Genomic DNA, 22991 nt, shown 5'->3' with positions numbered 1-22991 from the left:
GTATGGAAAAAAACCATATAGCTCAGGAAAAAATCAAAAAAAGTGATCAGGGAAAAAAAAAAAAAAAAAGAAAAAAAAAATAAAAAAAAAAGTCATAGAACAGCATTTGGGCTGTTTATAGTGTAATCTGTTGAAAAAAAAAATGGTCTAAAAAGTCAATATTTTGAGCAAAAAAGGCCAAAGTTTAGTATGGAAAAAAACGCCATACTATAGCTCAGGGAAAAAAAAAAGGTCAAAAAAGTGATCTCTCGAAAAATACTGAAAAAAAGTCACAGAGAACAGCATGTTGGGCTTTTATAGTGTAGTAAAAAAAAAATTTTAGTCTAAAAATTTCAAGCCAAATTTTGTATGGAGAAAAAGCCAAAGTTTATAGTAAAAGAAAAAAAAAAAATAAAATAAAAAAAAAAAAAAAAAAGGTCAAAAAAAAAAAAAATCAAAAACACTGAAAAAAAAAGCATGTTTTAGTGTAATCTGTTGAAAAAACAGCAAAAAAAAAAAAAAAAAAAAAATCAAAAAAAAAAATGGTGAGAAAAAAAAGTCAATATTTTGAAAAAGCCAAAGTTTAGTATGGAAAAAAAACGCCATACTATAGCTCAAAAAAAAAAAAGGTCAAAAAAAATCTTTGATCTCTGAAAAAAGTCAAAAAAAAGTCATGAACAAATGTTTGGGCTGTTAAAATAAAATCTGTTGAAAAAAAAATGGTCTAAAAAGTCAATATTTTGAGTGAAAAAAGGCCAAAGTTTAGTTTAGTATGGAAAAAAACGCCATACTATAGCTCAGGAAAAAATCAAAAAAAAAAATTTCTCCAAATACTGAAAAAAGTCATAGACAGCATGCATTTTTATTGTATTGTTTATGTAGAAAAAATCTGTTAAAAAAAAATGGTTTGAAAAAGTCAAATATAGTTTGAGAAAAAAGGCCAAAGTTTAGTATGGAAGCTCAAAAAACGCAAAAATAAATAGCTCAGAAAAAAAAAAAAAAAAAAAAAAAATCTTTAAAAAATAAAAAAAAAAAAAGTCACAAAAAAAATGTAAAAAAAAAAAAATAAATGTTTATAGTTTTCTGTTGAAAAAAAAAATTTAAAAAGTCAATATTTTGAGCCAGTTTGGAAAAAAGGCCAAAGTTTAAAAATGGAAAAAAAAAACGCCATACTATAGCTCAAAAAAAAGGTCAAAAAAGTGATCTTTGAAAAAATACTGAAAAAAGTCATTGAACAGCATGTTGGGCTGTTTATATAGTGTAATTCTGTTGAAAAAATGGTCTAAAAAGTCAATATTTTGAGCGTTTGAGGCCAAAGTTTAGTATGGAGAAAAACGCCATACTATAGCTCAGGGAAAAAAAGGTCAAAAAAGTGATCTATACTGAAAAAAGTCTGAAAAAAAAAAAAGTCACAGCATGAACAGCTTTTTTGTAGCTGTTGAAAAAAAAAAAAAAAAAAAAAAAAAATGTTAAAAAAGTCAATATTTTGAAGTTGGAGAAAAGGCCAAAGTTTAGAAAAAAAAAAAAAAAAAGTCATAAAAGCTCAAAAAAAATGTCAAAAAAAAATCTCAAAAAAATAAAAAAAAAAAAGTCACAAAAAACAGCATGTTGTTGGCTGTTAATAGTGTAATCTGTTGAAAAAAAAAAAAAAAAAAAAAGTCAATATTTTGAGTTTAAAGGCCAAAGTTTAGTATGAAAAAAAAAAAAATACTATAGCTCAAAAAAAAAAAAAAAAAAAGTGAAAAAAAAAAAACAAAAAAAAAGTCATTGAACAGCATGTTGCAGGCTGTTTATAGTGTAATCTGTTGAAAAAAAATGGTGGTCTAAAAAGTCAATATTTTGAGTTTTAGGCCAAAGTTTAGTATGGAGAAAAACGCCATACTATAGCTCAGGGAAAAAAAAAAAAAAGGTCAAAAAAAGAAAATCTCTCCAAAAATACTGAAAAAAAAAGTCATGTGAACAGCATGTTCTGTTGAAAAATAAAAAAAAAAGTGTAATTTTGTTAAAAAAAAAAATGGTGTAAAAAGTCAAATTTTTTGAGAAAAGCCAAAAGGCCAAAGTTTAGGAAAAAAAAAAAACGCCATACTATAGCTCAGGAAAAAAAAAGGTCAAAAAAAAAGTGATCTTGAAAAAAAAACTGAAAAAAAAAGTCATGTTGAAACAGCATGTAAAAAAAAAAATTGTTTAAAAAATAAAGTAAAAAAAAAAAAAAATGGTCTAAAAAGTCAATTTTTTGAGTGTTTCAGGCCAAAGTTTAGTATGGAAAAAAACGCCATACTATAGCTCAGGAAAAAAAGGTCAAAAAAAAAAAAATCTCTTCAAATAAAAAAAAAAAAAAAAAGTCATGAACAGCATGTTTTGGGTTTATAGTGTAAAAAAAAAAAAAAAAAAATGGTCTAAAAAGTCAATATTTTGAGCATTTTTGAGGCCAAAGTTTAGTATGGAGAAAAACGCCATACTATACTATAGCTCAGGAAAAAAAAAAAAAAAGTGAAAAAAAAAAAGTGATCTGAAAAAAAAACACTGAAAAAAAAGTCATTGAAACATGCATGTTTTGTTGCTGTTTAAATGTAAAAAAAAAAAAAAAATTTTGAGTCTAAAAAGTCAATATTTTGAAAAAGTTTTTTAGGCCAAAGTTTATATAGGAGAAAAAAAAAAAAATATAAAAAAAAGGTCAAAAAAAAAGGTCAAAAAAAAAGAAATGAATTTCCAAAAGCTGAAAAAAAGTCATTAAAACAGCATGTTTGAGGCTGTTTAAAAAAAAAAAAAAAAAAAAATGGTCTAAAAAGTCAATATTTTGAGAGAAAAAGGCCAAAAGTTTAGTATGGAAAAAAAAACGCCAGGGAAAAAAGCTCAGGGAAAAAAAAAAGGTCAAAAAAAAGTGATCTTTCGAAACGCAAAAAAAAAGTCATGAACAGCATGTTTGGGCTTTTATAGTGTAATCTGTTGAAAAAATGGTCTAAAAAGTCAATATTTTGAGTGTTTGAGCCAAAGTTTAGTATGGAGAAAACGCCATGGAAAAAACGCCAAACTATAGTCAAAAAAGGAAAAAAAAAAAAAAAAAAAAGTGATCTCTTCGACTGTTTAAAAAAAAAAAAGTCATAAAAACAAATGTTTAAAAAAAATGTTTAAAATTTGAAAAAAAAAAAAAAATGGTTTGAAAAAAAGTCAATATTTTGAGCAAAAAAGGCCAAAGTTTAGTAGGAAAAAAAAAACGCCATACTAAGCTCAAAAAAAAAATGGTCGAAAAAAAAAAAGTGATGATCAAAAAAAAAAAAAAAAAGTCATAGAACAGCATGTTGATGCTGTTTATAGTGTAATCTGAAAAAAAAAAAAAAAAAAAAAAGTCAATATTTTGAGCGTTTTAAGGCCAAAGTTTAGTATGGAGAAAAACGCCATACTATAGCTCAGGGAAAAAAAGGTCAAAAAAGTGATCTCTCCAAATACTGAAAAAAAAGTCACAGAACAGCATGTTCGGGCTGTTTTATAGTGTAATCTGTTGAAAAAAATGGTCTAAAAAGTCAATATTTTGCCAAAGTTTTTAGGCCAAAGTTTAGTATGGAAAAAAACGCCATACTATAGCTCAGGGAAAAAAAAAAGGTCAAAAAAAGTGATCTTTCGAAAAATACTGAAAAAAGTCATTGAACAGCATGTTGTTATGCTGCATTTTATAGTAAAAAAAAAAAAAAATGGTCTAAAAAGTCAATTTTTTGAGCGTTTTAGGCCAAAGTTTAGTATGGAGAAAAACGCCATAAATTTAGTCAGGGAAAAAAGGTCAAAAAAAATCTTCCAAAAAAAAAGTCAGTCAAAAAAAAATGTCAAAAAAAAAAATGATATAAAAAAAACTGAAAAAAAAGTCAAAAAAATTTATTAGAAAAAAAAAAAAAAAGGTCTAAAAAGTCAATATTTTGAGCGTTTTAGGCCAAAGTTTAGTAAAAAAGAAAAAACGTCATAAAAAAAAAAAAAAAAGGTCAAAAAAGTGAATCTCTTCAAAAAAAAAAAAAAGTCACAGAACAGCATGTTCAGGCTGTTTATAGTGTATCTGTTGTAATCTGAAAAAAAAAAAATGGTCAAAAAAAAATTTCAAATATTTTGAGCGCCAAAGCCAAAGTTTAGTATGGAAAAAACGCCATACTATAGCTCAGGGAAAAAAGGTCAAAAAAAAAAGAAATGATCTTTGAAAAAACAAAAAAAAAAGTCATGTTGAAACATGCATGTTTGGGCTGTTTTATAGTGTAATCTGAAAAAAAAAATGGTCTAAAAAGTCAATATTTTGAGAGCAAAAAGGCCAAAGTTTAGTATGAAAAAAAACGCCATACTATAGCTCAGGGAAAAAATAGTGATCTTTCAAAAGGTCAAAAAAAAAAAAAGGTCAAAAAAGTGATCTTTCGAAATACTGAAAAAAGTCATTGAACAGCATGTTGGCTTTTTAAAAAAAAAAAATAAAAAAAAAAAATGGTTAAAAAGTCAATATTTTGAAGTTTGAGGCCAAAGTTTAGTATGGAAAAAACTATAGCTCAGGGAAAAAAAGGTCAAAAAAGTAATCTTTCAAAACTGAAAAAAGTCATAGAACAGCATGTTTCGGGCTGTTTTATAGTGTAATCTGTTAAAAAAAAAAAATGGTAAAAAAAATTTTCAATATTTTGAAAAAAAGGCCAAAGTTTAGTTTAGTAAAAAAAAACCAAAAGCTCAGGGAAAAAAGGTCAAACTATAGCTCAAAAAAAAAGTCAAAAAAAAAAAAAAAATGCTGAAAAAAAAAGTCATTGAAAGCAGCATAAAAGGCTGTTTAAAAAAAGTAAGTCTGTTCTAAAAAAAAATGGTTAAAAAAAGTCAATATTTTGAGAGAAAAAGCCAAAGTTTAGTATGGAAAAAAAACGCCATACTAAAAGCTCAAAAAAAAAAAAAAAAAAAAGTGATCTTTCAAATAAAAAAAGTCATAGAACAGCATTTGGGCTGTTTTATAAAAAAATCTGTTGAAAAAAAAAAAATGGTCTAAAAAGTCAATATTTTGAGAGTTTTAGGCCAAAGTTTAGTATGGAGAAAAACGCCATACTATAGCTCAGGGAAAAAAAAGGTCAAAAAAAAGTGATCTTTCTCCAAATACTGAAAAAAGTCATGAACAGCACAGCATGTTCATGCTTTTTATATGGCTGTTGAAAAAAATGGTCTATAAAAAATATTTTGTTGAAAAAAAAAAATGGTCTAAAAAGTCAATTTTTGAGAGTTTTAGGCCAAAGTTTAGTATGGAAAAAAAAAAACGCCATACTATAGCTCAGGGAAAAAAAAGGTCAAAAAAAAAGTGATCTTTCAAAACTGAAAAAAAAAAAGTCATAGAACAGCATGTTTGGGCTGTTTATAGTGTAATTTGTAAAAAAAAAAAATGGTCTAAAAAGTCAATATTTTGAGCAAAAAAAGGCCAAAGTTTAGTATGGAGAAAAAACGCCATACTATAGCTCAAAAAAAAAAGGTCAAAAAAAAAAAATCTCTCGAAATACTGAAAAAAAAAAAGTCATTGAACAGCATGTTTATAGTGCTGTTTATAGTAATCTGTTGAAAAAATGGTTAAAAAAAAGTCAATATTTTGAGAGTTTTAGGCCAAAAGTTTAGTATGGAAAAAACGCCATACTATAGCTCAGGGAAAAAAGGAAAAAAAGTGATCTCTCGAATACTGAAAAAAGTCACTGAACAGCAAAAGGCTGTTAGAACTGCATCTGTTGAAAAAAATGGTCTAAAAAGCATGTTCAATATTTAATAGTTGTAATTGTTGAAAAAAAATGGTCTAAAAAGTCAATATTTTGAGCAAAAAAGGCCAAAGTTTAGTAGGGAAAAAACGCCATACTATAGCTCAAAAAAAAAAGGAAAAAAAAAAAATCTTTCAAAACTGAAAAAAAGTCAGAACAGCATGTTTGGGCTGTTTATAGTGTAATCTGTTGAAAAAATGGTCTAAAAAGTCAATATTTTTGAGTTTAAAAAGGCCAAAGTTTAGTATGGAAAAAACGCCATACTATAGCTCAGGGAAAAAAGGTCAAAAAAGTGATCTTTCAAAAATACTGAAAAAAGTCACAGAACAGCATGTTCAGGCTGTTTTATAGTGTAATCTGTTGAAAAAAAAAATGGTCTAAAAAGTCAATATTTTGAGTGTTTGAGGCCAAAGTTTAGTATGGGAAAAAAAACGCCATACTATAGCTCAGGGAAAAAAGGTCAAAAAAAAAAAGTGATCTTTCGAAATACTGAAAAAAAACAGCTGAAAAAAGTCTGTTGAAAAAACAGTCTAAAAATGTCAATATTTTGGCAAAGTTTTTTATAGTGTAATTTGAAAAAAAAATAAAAAAAAGTCAATATTTTGAGTGTTGAGAAAAAAAGGCCAAAGTTTAGTATGGAGAAAAACGCCATACTATAGCTCAGGGAAAAAAGGTCAAAAAAAAAGTGATCTCTCCTGAAAAATACTGAAAAAAAAGTCATTGAACAGCATGTTTAAAAAGCTGTTTATAAATAAAAAAAAAAAAAATGGTAAAAAGTCAATATTTTGAGCGTTTGAGGCCAAAGTTTAGTATGGAGAAAAACGCCATACTATAGCTCAGGGAAAAAAGGTCAAAAAAGTGATCTTTCAAAAATACTGAAAAAAGTCATAGAACAGCATGTTGATGCTTTTATAGTGTAATCTGAAAAAAAAAATGGTCTAAAAAGTCAATATTTTGAGCGGGCCAAAGCCAAAGTTTATGGTATGGAGTCAAAAAAAACGCCTCATACTATAGCTCAAAAAAAAAAAGGTCAAAAAAGTGATCTCTTCTGAAAAAAAAAATACTGAAAAAAAAAGTCATTGAACAGCATGTTGTTGCTGTTTATAGTAAAAAAAAAAAAAATGGTGAAAAAAAAAAGTCAATTTTTTGAGTTTTTGAGGCCAAAGTTTAGTATGGAAAAAACGCCATACTATAGCTCAAAAAAAAAAAAGGTCAAAAAAGTGATCTTTCGAAAAAATAAAAAAAAAAAGTCATGAACACAGCATGTTTGGGCTGTTTATAGTGTAATTTGTTGAAAAAATGGTCTAAAAAGTCAATATTTTGAGTGTTTGAGGCCAAAGTTTAGTATGGAAAAAACGCCATACTATAGCTCAGGAAAAAAAGGTCAAAAAAGTGATCTTTCGAAATAAAAAAAAAAAAGTCACTGAACAGCATGTTTGGGCTTTTTATAGTGTAATCTGTTGAAAAAAATGGTCTAAAAAGTCAATATTTTTTTGAGTTTTAGGCCAAAGTTTAGTATGGAGAAAAACGCCATACTATAGCTCAGGTCAAAAAAATGGTCGCTGAAAAAAAAAGTGATCTTTCGAAATACTGAAAAAAAAAAGTCATTGAACAGCATGTTGGGCTGTTTTATAGTGTAATCTGTAAAAAAAAAATGGTCTAAAAAGTCAATATTTTGAGTTTTTGAGGCCAAAGTTTAGTATGGAGAAAAACGCCATACTATAGCTCAGGGAAAAAAAGGTCAAAAAAGTGATCTTTCGAAAATACTGAAAAAAAAGTCACAGAACAGCATGTTGATGCTGTTTATAGTGTAATTCTGTTGAAAAAATGGTCTAAAAAGTCAATATTTTGAGAGTTTTAGGCCAAAGTGTTGAAAAAGTGGTCAAAAAATTCAATATTTTGAGTGTTTTAGGCCAAGGTTTAGTATGGAGAAAAATGACATGCTATAGCTCAGGGAAATATGGTCAAAAAAGTGATCCTTCAAATTGCTGAAAAAAGTCACGGAACAGCATGTTTAGGCTCTTTACAAGATAGCCTGTTGAAGAAATGGTCTAAAAAGTCAATATTTTGAGTGTTTCAGGCCAAAGTTTAGTATGGAGAAAAACGCCATACTATAGCTCAGGGAAAAATGGTCATAAAAGTGATCTCTCCAAATACTGAAAAAAAGTCATAGAACAGCATGCTTGGGGTTTTAATATTACAGCCTGTTGAAAAAATGGTCTAAAAAGTCAATATTTTGAGTGTTTCAGGCCAAAGTTTAGTATTGAGAAAAATGCCATACTATATCGCAGGGAAAAATGGTCAAAAAAGTGATCCTTCAAATCGCTGAAAAAAGTCATAGAACAGCATGTTTCGGCTGTTTATAGTATAGCCTGTTGAAGAAATGGTCTAAAAAGTCAATATTTTTAGTTTCTCAGGCCAAAGTATAGTATGGAGAAAAACGCCATACTATAGCTCAGGGAAAAATTGTCAAAAAAGTGATCCTTCGAAATGCTGAAAAAAGTCATGGAACAGCATGTTGATGCTGTTTATACTATAGTCTGTTGAAAAAATGGTCTAAAAAGTCAATATTTTGAATATTGTAGGCCAAAGTTTCGTTTGGAAAAAAAAGCCATACTATAGCTCAGGGAAAAATGGTCAAAAAAGTGGAAAATGGTATAAAACGTCAATATTTTGGTCAAAAAATCGTCAATTAAAGTGATCTTCCAGATGCTGAAAAAAGTCATTGAACAGCATCATGAGCTTTTTTATAGTATAGCCTGTTGAAAAAATGGTCCAAAAAAGTCAATATTTAAAATGGACAACATGACTTTTCCACCAAAGTGTAATTTTTCAATTTCAATGGTTACCGTTGTCTGTGGGCAGCACGGTGGCGTCGTGGTTAGCACTGTTGCCTCACAGCAAGAGGGTCCCAGGTTCTGTACGGAGTTTGCATGTTCTCCCCGTGTCTGCGTGGGTTCTCTCCGGGGTCTTCCGCTTTCTCCCACAGTCCAAAGACATGCAGCTCAGGTTGATTGGTGACTCTAAATTGCCCTTAAGTGTGACTGTGAGCATGTATGTTTGTCTGTCTATATGTGTAGGCCCTGCGATAGTCTGGCGACCTGTCCAGGGTGTACCCCGCCTTCCGCCCGATGACAGCTGGGATTGGCTCCAGCCCCCCCGCGACCCTTACGAGGACAAGCGATTACAGAAAATGAATGACTGACTGACTGTTGTCTGTCATAAATCTCGCCCCTCTGATGTTAGTTAATGGGAATTTCTCATCACCATATTTGCTCAAGGGATTTTATTTTTTATTTTAAGTTTGGTTTTCATGAGTATATATAAGTATATGAGTATATAAACAGGGGATTTTCCACCATGATTCACAGCTATGTGTGCCCATCTATGCACTGGCATTCAATGTAGCTCCTCATGATTGGTCAGACAGGGGTTTTGGCAGGAACTCCCCTACCACAGATATCGCTACTGCACAGACTCTGGCTCCGAATAACTTCACCAGAGGAAGATTGCAGACCCCATATCCCGGATCATTTCACCTCATTGAGTATCGTGAGGATAAGTGGGGGCGTGTTGTTGTCCACCTTTATATATTCAGTCTATGGTCTCTCATCCTAAAGACCTGCCCCTCCTCTGCCTGGTAACAGAGCCTTTTAAACAAAGTTTATCAATACTGAATGTTTCACTTGCCCAAATTGCACCAAATAAACAGCCTGTGCAATATTGCAAATTTTCACAGCATTATGGCTTCCACTCGAGCTGTTCAGGGTACGCAATCAGCACCACTTTACATGTGAAGTATGTTGTCTCACCAAGCTCCTGGGAGTTAAATGTGTTAAGTCAAAGCTTTCTGCAGAACTGGCTCCAGTGGCACCACAAATGCACAGTTCAATAGTTTTACCTAAAGTATTATGATACTATTTTCATATCCATGCTTGAGATAGCTCTTTGAATATCAAATAAAAAGAAAGACATTTTTTAGAAATGGAGAATGACAATGTTAAATCCAAATGATGAAAAGCACACCTCACATCATTACACAACCAAAAATTAGCATCTGGGTAAGGAATGTAAGTAAAAGATGAGGCCTAAAGCAGTCACAAGCAGTCTTTCAGTGTTTGTGACACAGCTGCATTCTTTAGAAAATCATATCAAAACAATGAGCATTACAAAGAAGAGCTCTTTAAAGCTGTGTTAATCCAGCTAGTTAAAGGTGTTTCTATTCCCACTACACCCTGGACTTTCTTTACTAGTCTAAACTAATAAATAGAAGCATGTTTGGTCAGCTACAACAAGGTTTTGAGTAATGCAATTTTGTGGGTTTCTAATAGATTTATTTTGTCCCGTAAAGGAGGATGAATGTATAAAACAGAATATAAACATGCGAGAGACAGCGAGAGTACAGTCAAAACTGATTTAAACATGTAATTCTTGCAATTTTAGTTTAAGTTTGGCATTACCATTTTCTGTCTAGCAATTTAACAAACAAGACTTATTTTGTTTAATTCAATTCAGGTCCACTGAATGAGCCCAGCCATTTAACGTCTACCACAGGCCGTCCAGGGTCAGTGACAGCGGCAGCACAGCTGTCGAGCACACTGCCGAGCACACTGTCATCATTTTCACATCCCTCCTTTAGCTTGTCCGTGTCCTCGGTGCTGCCACTATGAACCATTTTCTGTCCTTTCCTCTTCATCATCATCATCTTCCTCCTCACTGTCCTCCTCCTCACTCTCACTGTACTGGTAGTTACAGCGGTTAGTGTTCACAAAGAGATCGCTCTCATCATCTTCAGAGTCACTGAATTCCTCGTCTTTGCTCTCTGTTTCCTCTTCCTTTTTCTGCTGATTGTTTGTCGTTTCCTTCTCTGACGGCTCCTCTGTAAACCCCTCTGGCCTGACAGGAAGTGAAGGGAAAACACACAATAAAACTCAGTTACAGTTGACAAAATGATGCTGATTGTGTGATGTGTGTTTACATGTGTGTGTGCGCTCACCAGAGCTGCTGTTTCTGCAGGTACTGAATGTGATCTTTGTAGAGAATGAAGCTGATCTCTGCCTTCACCTTCTCTCCTTCCTCAATGGGATCCACAATCACATAGTCACCTTCCAGATCAGAAAGCAGACATTCATGAAATGTGAACAAAAATCAAAAGGTCATTATTAATAAAAACAAAAAAGATTTTTCTTCCAGCCAAAACTTATGAACACATCATTACATTAATCACTAATTTTGGTCCCTTCTATTGATATTAGGGATGTCCCGACCTAATTTTTTTGACCCTGATCCTGACTGAAGTCATTTGATATTGACTATATCATACAGAGATACAGAGTCCCAATCCGATACTTGAATTTACCTGGATAACAAAGCTGCACAGTGCATAATTTAAGTAGTTTAAAGTTATTCAAATGAATCCAGTGTATGCTTGAAAGTCTAACAGCTCTGCAATGCAATACAAAACATGTCAGCATCTAACTTTTTTTTTTACTTTATTTTTACAATATAATTAAGTAAACTAACTAAAAATATTTGTAAATGTCTCTTATCACAATTCCACTTAGTGCAGCATTTTTTTCAGTAGCACACTATAAATGAGTAAATTAATCAATATTCCACCTCAAAGTAGTGTTTTAGCTGGACTTTAACATTACCAGTCACAAAAAATAAAGATCTGTCACAATTCCTCTTTTTACAGCATTATAATAAAACTTGTTCACTGAACAACAAAAATTTCAATTCCACTTACAGTGATGTAGGAGCTTCAGCTGAACATGGAAAAAATCTGTTTCTACATATTGGAGAAGCAGCAATACAATAAAACCTGAACATCTGCTGCAAAACACCTTGATGGCAGACGTAAACAAATGATAGGGTGGGACGCATGCTAACAATAACCGATCTTGATCACTTAAAAAATGCTTTGATGTGGCCCGATACCCATCCTTCCAGTTCGATTAGCACATCCCTATATGATATCATATCAATGTCTTTTCTCTTGAAAAAAAACAGGAAATGCCAAATTATCAAATCATTATTTTTTTAAAATCTGCAGACCACTCAGAAAAAAACATCAGAAGCCCCACATGTCTAGACCAGTACCTCAAGGATTTCGTGGGATATTCTTTTAAAATTGTTGCACACTGATTTCATGCTAGCTTTCCTATAAATTGCAGTGCATGCTGCAGTGTCTATAGGTGTTTTTTTTTTTTTTGCAAATTGATGGGACAACTTAAAATTGAACGTTGTCACTGATTCTGAGAAATAACGTCATATGTGCAAACTCTTACTCTTACTCATTGTAATGGCCTACCAGCAAATAGAAACATAAAATGCAATGCTTCCGTGTATTGTAATATTAATTCATTGTATATTGAATGTGAGATTGCCAAAAAGAGTATTTATGAATCTTAGTACACAGAATATAGCAGTGTATTCAAGTGGCTTCATTAGATCGGCACTTGTCGCACAAAGAAGAGATGGAGGGAAACCATTTACTTATCTTAGATTTGGAAATATGCAACCTATGTACTATTTTACTATGAAAAAATAATCTCTGTTTTTATATACAATCTAATCATCACTCTCCATCACTTACCTCTCTTGATCCAGATGTTCTTGCGGAATTTGGTGGGCATGCTCACCAGGAAAGTCTCACCCTGGGCTGTGACAGTTTCATGGAGGTTGTTACCACGGCTACCAGTAACCTGCAATTACACAGGTAGAGATTGAGATCCTGTGAGGAAAATGTCTTGCTGCTTGCTGTAATGTGTTTGACTGTTTACTGACAATGCATTAAACACAATGCAGTCAACACACAGCTCACCTTCACAATCTGCTGGTTTTCTGTGGGTGTGACGAAGTCTCCAAGAACCTCCTTTACAACATGTTTGCGTTTCGTGGCCTGTGACATTGTAAACGGTGAGCTTCAGATTCACTCGCCAGCTGAGGGAAGAAGAGTGGTCAAAGTGCAGGTTAACAGTGATGCACTCACCTGTGTTCACATTAGAATACATTTGGGGAACACTAAACGTGGACAGAAGATTTGATAAAGAACGTGATAAAACTCAAGTCTGACTTGTTAACGTGAAAACTAGCTAAGCGCACACAAATAAATAATCAGTTAGCTTAGCAACTTTTACAAAACTTTGTCTACCGCAGTTTCAATGTTTGGATGAATGACAACACTTGGCATTTCCATAAACGTATTATGCTAGCTTGTTAGCTCGAAACGTTAGCGAGTATCTACTTTAAATATATAAACCACTGCTTTAGCCATCTGAGCTAATATTAGCTATCTCTAAACCTTATCTCCTTCTAAACTGCGTTAGCAGGTTATATAACAACCTTGAAAGAGAGAAAACAGCGACGTCAATAGTTCCTCTTCGACACAAAGACTGTTTTTGGGCAGCTTGAAAGGAGCTAAAATAGCTTTAGAAAATAGACACGTTGATATTTTATAAGAAAAGCCAGACCACATGCGTTCCTGTTTTCTGACAACACTAAATGGTACACTTCCGGTGTCAAGGAGTCTACCCTTTTCAAAATAAAGGTCACTATCTAATTTTCGTTTTCCTTTAGGCTAAATGGCTATGCCATCAGGACTGGGAATTACAGTTTACATTCCTGGTTAAAACGTAGGCATTAGAATTTAAGTTTGACACTTAGCATCAATTGCTATTAACTGTCTGACTATATAGTAAATTTCAGAAGTTCAAAAGTTCAGAATTTTGTTTCTTAAAATCTACTAACCTACACAGGTCTACGCCTTCCGTTGCAATGCCATTGCATTGTGGGAAATAGAGTTTAGTTTTACTCTGAACTTGAGCAATATTCAAAATCACTAACATTCAATGTTGTCAACGTGTACTTGCAGGCAACTCAAGATAAACCTTTTTTTTAAAATAACGTTACCTTTCACCAGTTTTTGCACAAGGCTGATGAATAATTGTCTATTGTATTATTTATTGTCTCCACTTAAATTTTTCATGGGTCACTTTAACTTTAGTAATGTGACTTTCATTGGGATTTCTGAATAAAGTCAATATATATATTTTATAACCTTAATCCTAGACTATATTTATATAGACAGTAGGCTATAACATTGGTGCCACCCTTACACAGTTGTGTATTTGTATTTTGTAAAACTAGACAAGGTAACCCCAGCCCTAACCATAAGCCATCTATTGGTGTCATTAGTGCCAACCACGTCGGCATAGTTTGTCAGGAAGGGGGCTTAACAATGGTCCATACTTAGGCATAATTTTAGCAAGGGGAACAACTGCATAGCCCTTTTCAAATAGCTCATTTAAACTCTCACCTCAAGACATCTGAAGCAGAATGAAAATAAGTTCTATAGGTACCCATGAGTTTCCCCTAAATTTGAGAAGCTTGTTCCCAGTAAATGTTTTATTCCTTTGAGACAATGCACTAATTTCAGTCAAAGCTGTATGATCATCTTTTCAGGGAAAGGAGAACCTATTTGAAGAGCAATGAATCACTTAAAGCATGTTACTTTGAACAGATTCATAACACACTAGAACATTATTGTTGTGAAACTCAAAATGTTAACTGTACCTGTATTAATCCATGCACGTATATAATTTTTCATAATTAAGTTAACTGTAAAATATGAAACTAAAGTATGTCAGTGTGGGATTCCCTTACTCTTTGTAGCCTCTTTCCCACTGTACAAAAACACACTAACACCAGCTAACATGACTGTAGTAGTCACAGGTGATTCTTGCTTCTGGCTTTGACTGACATTTGTGGAAACACAACGTCTGGGTGAACGTGCTCATTTCAGCTCCTTAACTAGAGATATGCAATGACACACTGCCACTGAATTACCGTCTGTTTCCTTCTAAGCAGCACTTAAACATTGATCTTCATTAGACTGCGCCAAGTTTGAAAGAGAGACAGAATAACTAAGAAATACATAAAGAGAAGTAAGCACTGTAAAGTTTTCAGACCTCTGTCCATACTGCTGTCTACTGTTTATTCTCTGGTCTTTCCATGGCGTCAAATGGATGCACCAAAACACATCCTTGTCTGATGCGCTACAGCGTACACAGCTCGGCTCTACTGGCAATGGGAAAGCGGGTTTATCCGTGTTATAAAAACATGAATGTACACGCATATTTTGGTGGAAAAGAGGAATATTCTGACAATACTTTCCAACTAGCCTGTATACCTCAACAGCATAAGAAAATTCATGAAATATAGTTATGGCTTTTAGCCTTGGCCTGCCACACAAGATTTTCAAATGACCTGCCTGGGCACCCGTGCTAAACATTTCTGAGGAAACCAGAAATTTTTATGTTGCATTTGTTTGTATTTTGAATTGATGTTTTATTCTGTTGTTTCGTTGCATATAATAAAATGATATTGTCAATAAAGAATAGGATTCCACACTTTATTATTCAATCCTCATTCATTTCTCACTGTCTTACAGCAATTCTTAAAATTACATAGCAGTAATGTAGTAATGTGCAGATCAATATAAGGTAAAACCCTATATAGCATTAGCTTGACACTTGTAACAAAACATCCAGGAGAACTCACACGAGACAGAACTACGACTAGTGCACACTCTTTATCAATTGAGGGCTCAGTTACTGTGAGGAAAGACAAGTTAAAACCAAAACTCCCTAAAACACAGCAATCATTGTGACCTGACGGACTAACGGAATGAGATGCGTACATACTTTAAAACTACTATAAAATTCCTCAGTGAGGCTATCTTTATTAGAGCTGGTATGTTTTCGGTAAACTGACATGAGGTGTGAGGTATCAGGGGGGAACACTGGTCTGGTTTAATGGAAAAGTAACATCAGCAGGACTTTTTATGTGTCTGGTTGGAATCATGCGTTCTGATTTAAATGTGTGTGTGACTTGTGCAAAGGGGGGAGCAGCTGGAAACTGTGGTACATGAAGTATGATAGCATGTGTGTGTGTGTGTGTGTGTGTATTTGTGAGTATGTTAGTGCTTTAGTTGACGACAGCAGATGAGCACATCTTGTTGATCCCACAGGCATTGGAGCCTCTGTATAGGTAGTAGTAACCCTGTATGACAGATTGAGGGAACAGAAATCACACATACAATGTTATTAGGGCAGCAACAAAGTACAGAGGACACTTTATTTTATCTATTTATTTATTCTTTTTTAAACTGTGTCATCAAATCATCTAATTTAATGCAATATAATACAAAACAGTAGTTGTTTTTTTTTACAATATGGTGCAACACCACAGTATAACTCCAGACGGTGGCCCTGTTGATGTTTTGCATTGTCACTTGCAATTAAGCACAGTCACATTTCCAGTGAGACGTGACACCAGTGACTGGTTTTTACTTCGTCTGTTCATCTCATGAAATTCTGGTGAGATCTTTAATTCTAAAATTAGAGCAAGGGTTCTGGTTTCTTAATTTCCAATAATAATATAAATAGATTTAAATTAGATGCTAATATAAATCTTATTTTTTTCTCTTTCTCTAATGCCTGAGCAAAGTCTGTAGATGGGGTTGTCTTACCTGCTCTCCATAATCCTCCCCCCAGCTGTTTTTGATGGCCCAGAATGGGACACCTTTACCTGAAAGCACAGGAACATTGATACATGAGTAGGAAGCCGGTCAGTGAAGCCAGGATAAAAACTGGATAAAAACACTTACGTTCTCCGTATCCCACCATCAGCACAGCGTGGTCAATCATCCAGGGGTTGCAGAAGATCTTCAGAGGGTGAGACACACCCTTCCTGTAGAACTACAGACATTTAAAAGACAAAATGATTTAAATATAGTTAAATGCTGATGATCACATTCTAGGGAAAACATCATATATTTTGACATGATTTTATCTCTTGCTGTGGTTGACAGTAATGAAGTACATTTACCTCAATATTGTACTTCTTGCTACTTTGACTCACGTTATGCAGTTACGTACTTATACATGAAGGTGATGGCAGTGTGCTAAATGTGTCAACACTGTGGTGGACACTGGTGCTCACCTGCATGGCAAATGCATTCAGTGCAACGGAGATCGGTCCATTCTCAGCCAGCCAGGCTGCAATTTCTGAGGAGAAAAAAAAACACACTTAAAGGCTCTTTGTTCAAATGGCCAGACGGCTGAAATTTGTAGTACGATGAATATATCTGCAATTTTAACACCCATTTACACCCTCTATGTATTTGTCTTTGAAGTAGGAAACAGTTATGTCATTACCATTACTTTGTTTAATCTAATTAGTGCCCCTTTCAGATCAAATAAAGGCTTGTTAGTGTGTATTTTAGTGATATTTTATGTTGACATGTTTATCAGTGCTTTGTCTTCCCTTCATCGCCTCTCTTTTCGCACAGCCCACTCACCCTTCTCGTCTTTGGACAGCTCCACAGAGCTGTTGATGTAGGCGGCCACCTTCATGCTGGTGAAGTCGCACCTCTGCTTTTGCCCGGTGTATGAGTAGTCAGTCTCTGTCTCCAGACCACCTAAACAACACAAGAATGATGAAGATTTAAAGGTTAAAGCTGGCACTCAGCATAAATCACATGTACCCTTTGCAGGCCGCTACTAGCCAATACACAGCTGTAATTTCCTTGAAAAATATATATAATAATGGGGACAGGATTTGGATTTTAAAAATGGTTGCAAACATCACACTTCCTCCACCCTTGTCTTTCTTACCAAGCTTCTCAATAGCTTCATAAGCATTTGATGGCAGCCCTCCTCTGCACGCCTGATCCAGCCCATCACAGTCAACCAGCTCTGTGAGGGACAAATCAATGAACCAATCAAATCATGTTTTTTATCTGCAAAGACAAACAGCGATCTTTTATTCTGCAAGAGAAAGTTAATGAATTATTGTATCGTCTTGTGTTGTGTGTGTGTGTGTGTGTGTTCAAACCTTGTTCAGAGAGGGACAGCAGTGTCCCATTTTTCAGGAACCACTGGCCTTCAATGTTGCCCGTCACAGAAAATGCCCAGCAGGAGCCACACATCCCCTGCAATAACAAACACACACCAATCAGCATGAAGTAGACAGTGTGATTTATTGTTTAGTAACACGTTATTTCGAGTGGCTGCCCCATAATTAAATCTGTTTGTTAGTACCTGGTCCTTAACGGAACTGACGGCTCCATGATCCCTCCAATCCCAGCTGGCAGGGGCAGGGCCTCTGGCAGGGGGGGCCGGTTTCATTGGTCGATGAAGAGTCCATTGGCTAAGTAGAGGATTCAGGTACATAGAGCGAAACTCTTCCTCTGGAAAAAAACAGAAGGGCGAACTTTTGTGTTACTTACCAGGATTTTAGCAAACAAACAAAAAGCTGATGCAACGCATGAAAAGCAGAAGGTGCATTTCCTCATTGGAAACTGTGTGGAAATAGAAGGAAATGCACACACATGCAGACACGTACCAGTTAGGTCGCTGAACTTGGTGACTCCATACTCAGCTGATCCTTGATCCAAAGACTGGAGCTTCTCAGCAGTCTTCAGGTTCTCGTGAAAGATGCGCAGACGATGATCTGCCTCTGCAGGGTCAAAGATTAAAAAAGAAAAATTTGATTTGGCACCTGACAGTGAACATTGTTCTTTAAACTTTGAATCTCTTGCTTATATATGCCCCTGCAAAGTCATTTAACCCCTGTGTGAATGCTGATGGTACACATTCCCCTTGCATTGAAAAGCCAGATGTTCGCGGGTGTTTGGTATTTTTTTGTGCGGTGGGAAAGAGGCTTTAGTCTGTTTACGGTTCTAATTTCCATATAGGTGGTTGTGTTTTATCGATTGTATGGTGCTCCTTTGTGATGGATCAGATACCCTTTGTTTAATGTTTTTAGGATTATTTTATGTGGTATGGATCGTATCAAATAATTTTTACTTTATTTAAAGTATTGTGTGCTTTAGGAATCAGTGTTTTTTTTTTTTTTTACTATTTTTGTCTTTCTTTTCTTCGTTTACATGAGCTCACTAAGACGTATTTCAATCAGTCATGTTGGTATGGCAAAAAGTATTGCATCATGAATGTAGAATGTCCTCATTCCAAAAGCTCTGAATATGTTAAGGTTTTCTTTTATTGCTGTCATGAGTAAGCTGTAAGTATATTTGAGGTTGACGATCTGTCGACAAGGTGGTGGCACATTTTGCGCTTTGCTATGTTTGGTATATGTTATATATGTACAACACATACTTTGGTGTCAGTCACTTACCCTCTTGGCTGCTGTAAACTTTATTGTATTTGACCATGAACTCTTTGAACTGGCCCAACAGCTCCACAGACTCCTGCCAGATAAAAAAACAGATAAACACACAAAATCAACAACATGGCCTTATCCTCAATCTCAAGTTCAAGCTGATGAAAGCAGTTTTCACAACCAATGGAGTACATAAGAGGCAGACAACAAATGGAACGTAACATAAATGCTGTTGTGAAGCTGTTATTGATCTGAGCGTTTCATCATTTTTACCTCCAGAGGCTGGCTGGTGGACGCATCTACAACCTGGTTGGTCTCTTCTTGTTGCGGTTCAACTGATAAGGGAGACATCCAAGAAATAAGTCAATGTACAGAACATTTATAATCATGTTTCATGTGTCCAAAGCTACAGTGACTCTATGGATTTGAAGCACTACGTCAAGTAATGGGAATATGTGGGAAGCTGTTAAACAATTTTGGACATGTATTATTATTGATTTTGCTTGTAAGTTTAAATCAACATGTGCTGGTACACTAATCACTATTTAACTTTTTACCTCTTTGGTATGAAGCATCACTTATCAACCAGTTAAGTAAACATAAGCGTTACATAATAACAGCAAATTTAGCAAAGTTTAGTTTAGTTTTTGGCAACATACAAAGTTTATAGAACATGATATGGTCAAAATGAAGGGAACGTTCTGTGACTATGTCCATGCACAAACTGCTTGGCAAGATCAGTGCCACTCAATGAAAGTGGATTTTTTGATTACTTGGACCACAATTATAACTCATAATGGTGTTGTAACATGCCACTTCAAAGATTATTTTCTATATATACATTGTTTTGACCATTTCCATAGAGCAACTGTCATGTTGGAAAATACTGCTTTCATTACAGAGAAAGCCAAGCATCATGGGATAACACTTATACCACACAGGCCAACAGTTATTATGGGTAACCTAAGACTCTTGGGTTAAGAAAAAATGCAAGACACCAGTGCAGAGGAACCATTGTCACTAACTGCTGTGTTTTTCAGCTACACTTTGACTGCTGGACAGCTGTGACTAAAAAAAAAGAAGAAGAATATCAGAAGTTTAATGATCAACGTTTTCGGCTGCTGACTGACCTTTAGGCTGGCACTTTTGTTTGAGCAGAGTTGAAGTGCCCTGCCAGGGGACGTCCCACACTTCGAACACACACACCTCCGTCTGACATGAACAGAAACGTACACAGGACAGAGATATTGTATATTCTGAACTGAAAATAAATTGGATTACATTTGTTATATACAGTATCCAAACTGGGAGTTGTTATTCATGTCTCTTCTAAGTCTTTATGTTATCATGAGTGAAACAGCTCAATGTAGACCATGTTTTTCCCCATAGACAAATGGAATGGGTCTCCACTATGAAGTCTTAGAGTAGAGGAGCAAAGAAACAAAAAAGAAAGAAGGTCATGTGTTAGCGCTGTGTGTGCAAGCATACACATTTGACATGAGGCGTTAGCGTGTTGGAGTTACTTCAAGTCAAACTCAAGTCACAAGATCTGATGACTGGTGACATCTCTGCTGAACAAACAGAACTACACTCGCCGCAATAATAAATCAACGCAAGTATGTGCACTTTCCAGTTTTTGGGATGTATATGTGTGGAATGTTTGTGTTCAGTTTCAGGAGCTGCACAGCAAATTAGGTTATACAATGTGCAATGAAAATAAAGTAATTCTATTATTCTCTATTACATATGTCTTACAGAAGCCTGCTGTTTTAAAACCACAACTGTGACCTACTTTCTTTTGTACATTCACTCTCTCTCCCTTCCACACACTCAAACACACACATCCTACCTTGAGTTTCTGTAACTCGGGATAGAAGTCACATGTCCTGAGCATGGCGGATTTTTTACATTGGGTGTTACTCAGTTCCACTGTTATGGTGTAGCGGATACCCTTAACCAGCTGGAAAACAGAAAAATACACACATGCATTGGTCACTTTCAATGTTCATATAAGAAATGATGCCCTTAGTAAAGCATTTATTTAGACATGACTCAAATGGTGTTAAAGTCTAATATACTAGTGGCAATACATGTGTATTTGAATGGCATTTAGCCAGATTAAGCTTTCTGTCAGTGTATACTGACAATGATCTAGTATCTGGATGCTTCTCTTGCTGCACTGAGAGTCTGGTGGCATCGGGCCATACTGCACAGATGGATGTGCTGACTCTGGTGAGGCAGTTTGTCTGTAGTGTCAAGCCAGGTTAAACTGCACGAAGTGACTTCCGGACAGAATTAAAAGGTGAACCTATGAAGAGGCATATGGTGTCACAAACCTTTCTTTTTGGACTTTTTGTAAAGTTAAAATACAACACAAATTTGACAGCAAGTCTGTGAATTATGAAAATAAAAATGTTCTCTTTAAATTTAGGAACACTTAAACCACTGAAACCAGTTATGCCATTATTTTGAAGGTAAGTCACCTTCTTTCCGGCCTTTGTTCAGCTAACTGTTGCTAACATTGCGCAGATTTAAATAGCCCCCGCCTGTTGTTTACACCAAAAAAAATGAGCACATTATGTCACAAATCATAATACAACCAACATTTCTCGTTTACGCAACTCTCGTATAACAAAATATAATTCTAAAATTCTGCGACTTTAAAATATTTTTTTTAAAAAACAGATAAAACCAGGTCTTTGTTTATGTTACGTTACCTGTTTGCTGGCGGAGATGAGCCGGCTGATTTTGCGGAGGTGCATGGCATTGGATCCCCGGTTGTAGCGCTCCTCGGCGAACTCCAGAGCCTTCTTCAGCCCGGGGTCGGACTCATGCAGACGGATTGGAGAGCCCGGAGGCCCGAAGAGAGGCCGGTCGATGTCCTCACCAAGCCCGAATACCGAACCCAGCACGGCGGCCAAGGCCAGCCACGGGATTACCGGACAGCGGGATCCGACCACCATGTTTTCTCTGGTGTGTCGTCAAAGAGAAGAGGGACTAGTTTCCCGTCCTTGCTCAGTTAAAGAGGTATGTTTGTTTTCCTAAAAGAAAAATCGATATCAGGCTATCGGTTGTGATTATACAAGAGGCAGCGGTCCGGTGTTGTTGCCAAACAGAGCTGGGATGAGGTTGTGGGAGGAGACAGCGGTGTTAATCGAAGGGGTGTGTTCAAGAACATACACTCGTGATTTGGCAACGTTGTCTAATATATATATATAAATATGTTATAAACGTATAACATATCACATCATTCCATATGATTAGGATGAAAAGACAAATCAACTGGTTATTGGTGAATGCAAACTAATACGAAAACGTTAACCGATAACCCTCTGAAACGTGGTTTGACTAATGACCAACAAGAAATTTGTGAGATAAACTATTAGAAGACAACAAGAAAAATACCAGAAGGAAGAGTTTCAAAAAAAGATGGGAGGGTTATTAAAAAAGCACGAAAAATAGAGAAAACTGTCCAGAAAACTATATTTATAAATATGATAACTTTATAGGCTATTTAAACGTATGTTACGAAAAAATAATAAATTATTGTTTTGTTTTGTTTTTTTAAAGCATTTTTAGCACTATTTGTCATTATGTTTGTTTATTTTTACTTTTTCTGCTTGTTTTCAGATAATTTTCTTGTAATTTCTTTCTTTAAAAAAAAAAAAGATCCACTCAGTTCACAGGGACACTGCAAAGTGTAATAATGTAATGTTGGTGGAGATGTAATTGTCATTTATCCCCTCATTACAAAATATCAAATGATTTTTTTAATCAAGAATCTCACTGAACAATTATCAAATACTACATAGAGCTTTGTCTCCTAAAATTATGTCCAATATCAAATATAACCACTAGAGAGCGAAAAAACATCATAACTTCTCTGCTCTTTTGTAAAGGGACGTTTATTTTGAAAGTAAATGACCCGACGAAGCCACAGAGCTGAACTAGACTAGTCCTGCTTTGAGTTTTAGTCTTTCGCTATTACAGATTACATAAAACATGCAGATAACGTACAGGTTGCTATGCAAAATTTAACAAAAATGTTGTGACAGGTTACTAATATGGACATTGCACTTTTAT

At 34.6% G+C, this 22991-nt stretch overlaps 2 protein-coding genes across 2 annotated transcripts; both read right to left on the bottom strand.

The window, feature by feature from the left end:
• Window positions 1-10037: 10037 nt before the first annotated feature.
• eif1ad (eukaryotic translation initiation factor 1A domain containing) lies at window positions 10038-13227 on the bottom strand. Its single transcript, XM_042493404.1, has 5 exons — window positions 13068-13227; window positions 12547-12665; window positions 12319-12427; window positions 10717-10825; window positions 10038-10616 (listed from the first exon to the last, which is right to left on the bottom strand). The coding sequence occupies exons 2-5, from the start codon at window positions 12631-12633 to the stop codon at window positions 10385-10387; spliced, it is 537 nt and encodes a 178-aa protein (XP_042349338.1). The 5' UTR covers window positions 12634-12665; window positions 13068-13227; the 3' UTR covers window positions 10038-10384.
• A 1894-nt stretch (window positions 13228-15121) lies between these two features.
• Window positions 15122-22026, bottom strand: ctsf (cathepsin F). The gene is made up of 14 exons (XM_042493758.1): window positions 21626-22026; window positions 20758-20868; window positions 20039-20120; window positions 19182-19243; window positions 18924-18996; window positions 18132-18245; window positions 17828-17976; window positions 17622-17718; window positions 17402-17482; window positions 17086-17205; window positions 16728-16792; window positions 16393-16483; window positions 16255-16313; window positions 15122-15785 (listed from the first exon to the last, which is right to left on the bottom strand). Exons 1-14 carry the CDS (start codon window positions 21869-21871, stop codon window positions 15711-15713), a joined length of 1425 nt encoding a protein of 474 aa, XP_042349692.1. The 5' UTR covers window positions 21872-22026; the 3' UTR covers window positions 15122-15710.
• Window positions 22027-22991: the final 965 nt, after the last annotated feature.

The sequence above is a fragment of the Plectropomus leopardus genome, chromosome 9 (assembly GCF_008729295.1).
Source record: "Plectropomus leopardus isolate mb chromosome 9, YSFRI_Pleo_2.0, whole genome shotgun sequence".
NCBI lineage: Eukaryota > Metazoa > Chordata > Actinopteri > Perciformes > Serranidae > Plectropomus > Plectropomus leopardus.
The sequence above is the reverse complement of the archived record's forward strand: the minus strand, read 5'-3'. Positions and strand labels throughout refer to the sequence as shown.

What these genes read in the sequence shown, in the direction of transcription:
- eif1ad (XM_042493404.1), bottom strand. Translation starts at nt 12,633, where the DNA reads ATGTCACAGGCCACGAAACGCAAACATGTTGTAAAGGAGGTTCTTGGA. An exon ending in AAAACCAGCAGATTGTGAAG is followed by an intron (nt 12,428 to 12,546) that starts GTGAGCTGTGTG and finishes GTGTAATTGCAG; the next exon opens with GTTACTGGTAGCCGTGGTAA. An exon ending in GAACATCTGGATCAAGAGAG is followed by an intron (nt 10,826 to 12,318) that starts GTAAGTGATGGA and finishes CTGATCTGGAAG; the next exon opens with GTGACTATGTGATTGTGGAT.
- ctsf (XM_042493758.1), bottom strand. Translation starts at nt 21,871, where the DNA reads ATGGTGGTCGGATCCCGCTGTCCGGTAATCCCGTGGCTGGCCTTGGCC. An exon ending in TCATCTCCGCCAGCAAACAG is followed by an intron (nt 20,869 to 21,625) that starts GTAACGTAACAT and finishes TCTGTTTTCCAG; the next exon opens with CTGGTTAAGGGTATCCGCTA. An exon ending in CCGAGTTACAGAAACTCAAG is followed by an intron (nt 20,121 to 20,757) that starts GTAGGATGTGTG and finishes TGTTCATGTCAG; the next exon opens with ACGGAGGTGTGTGTGTTCGA.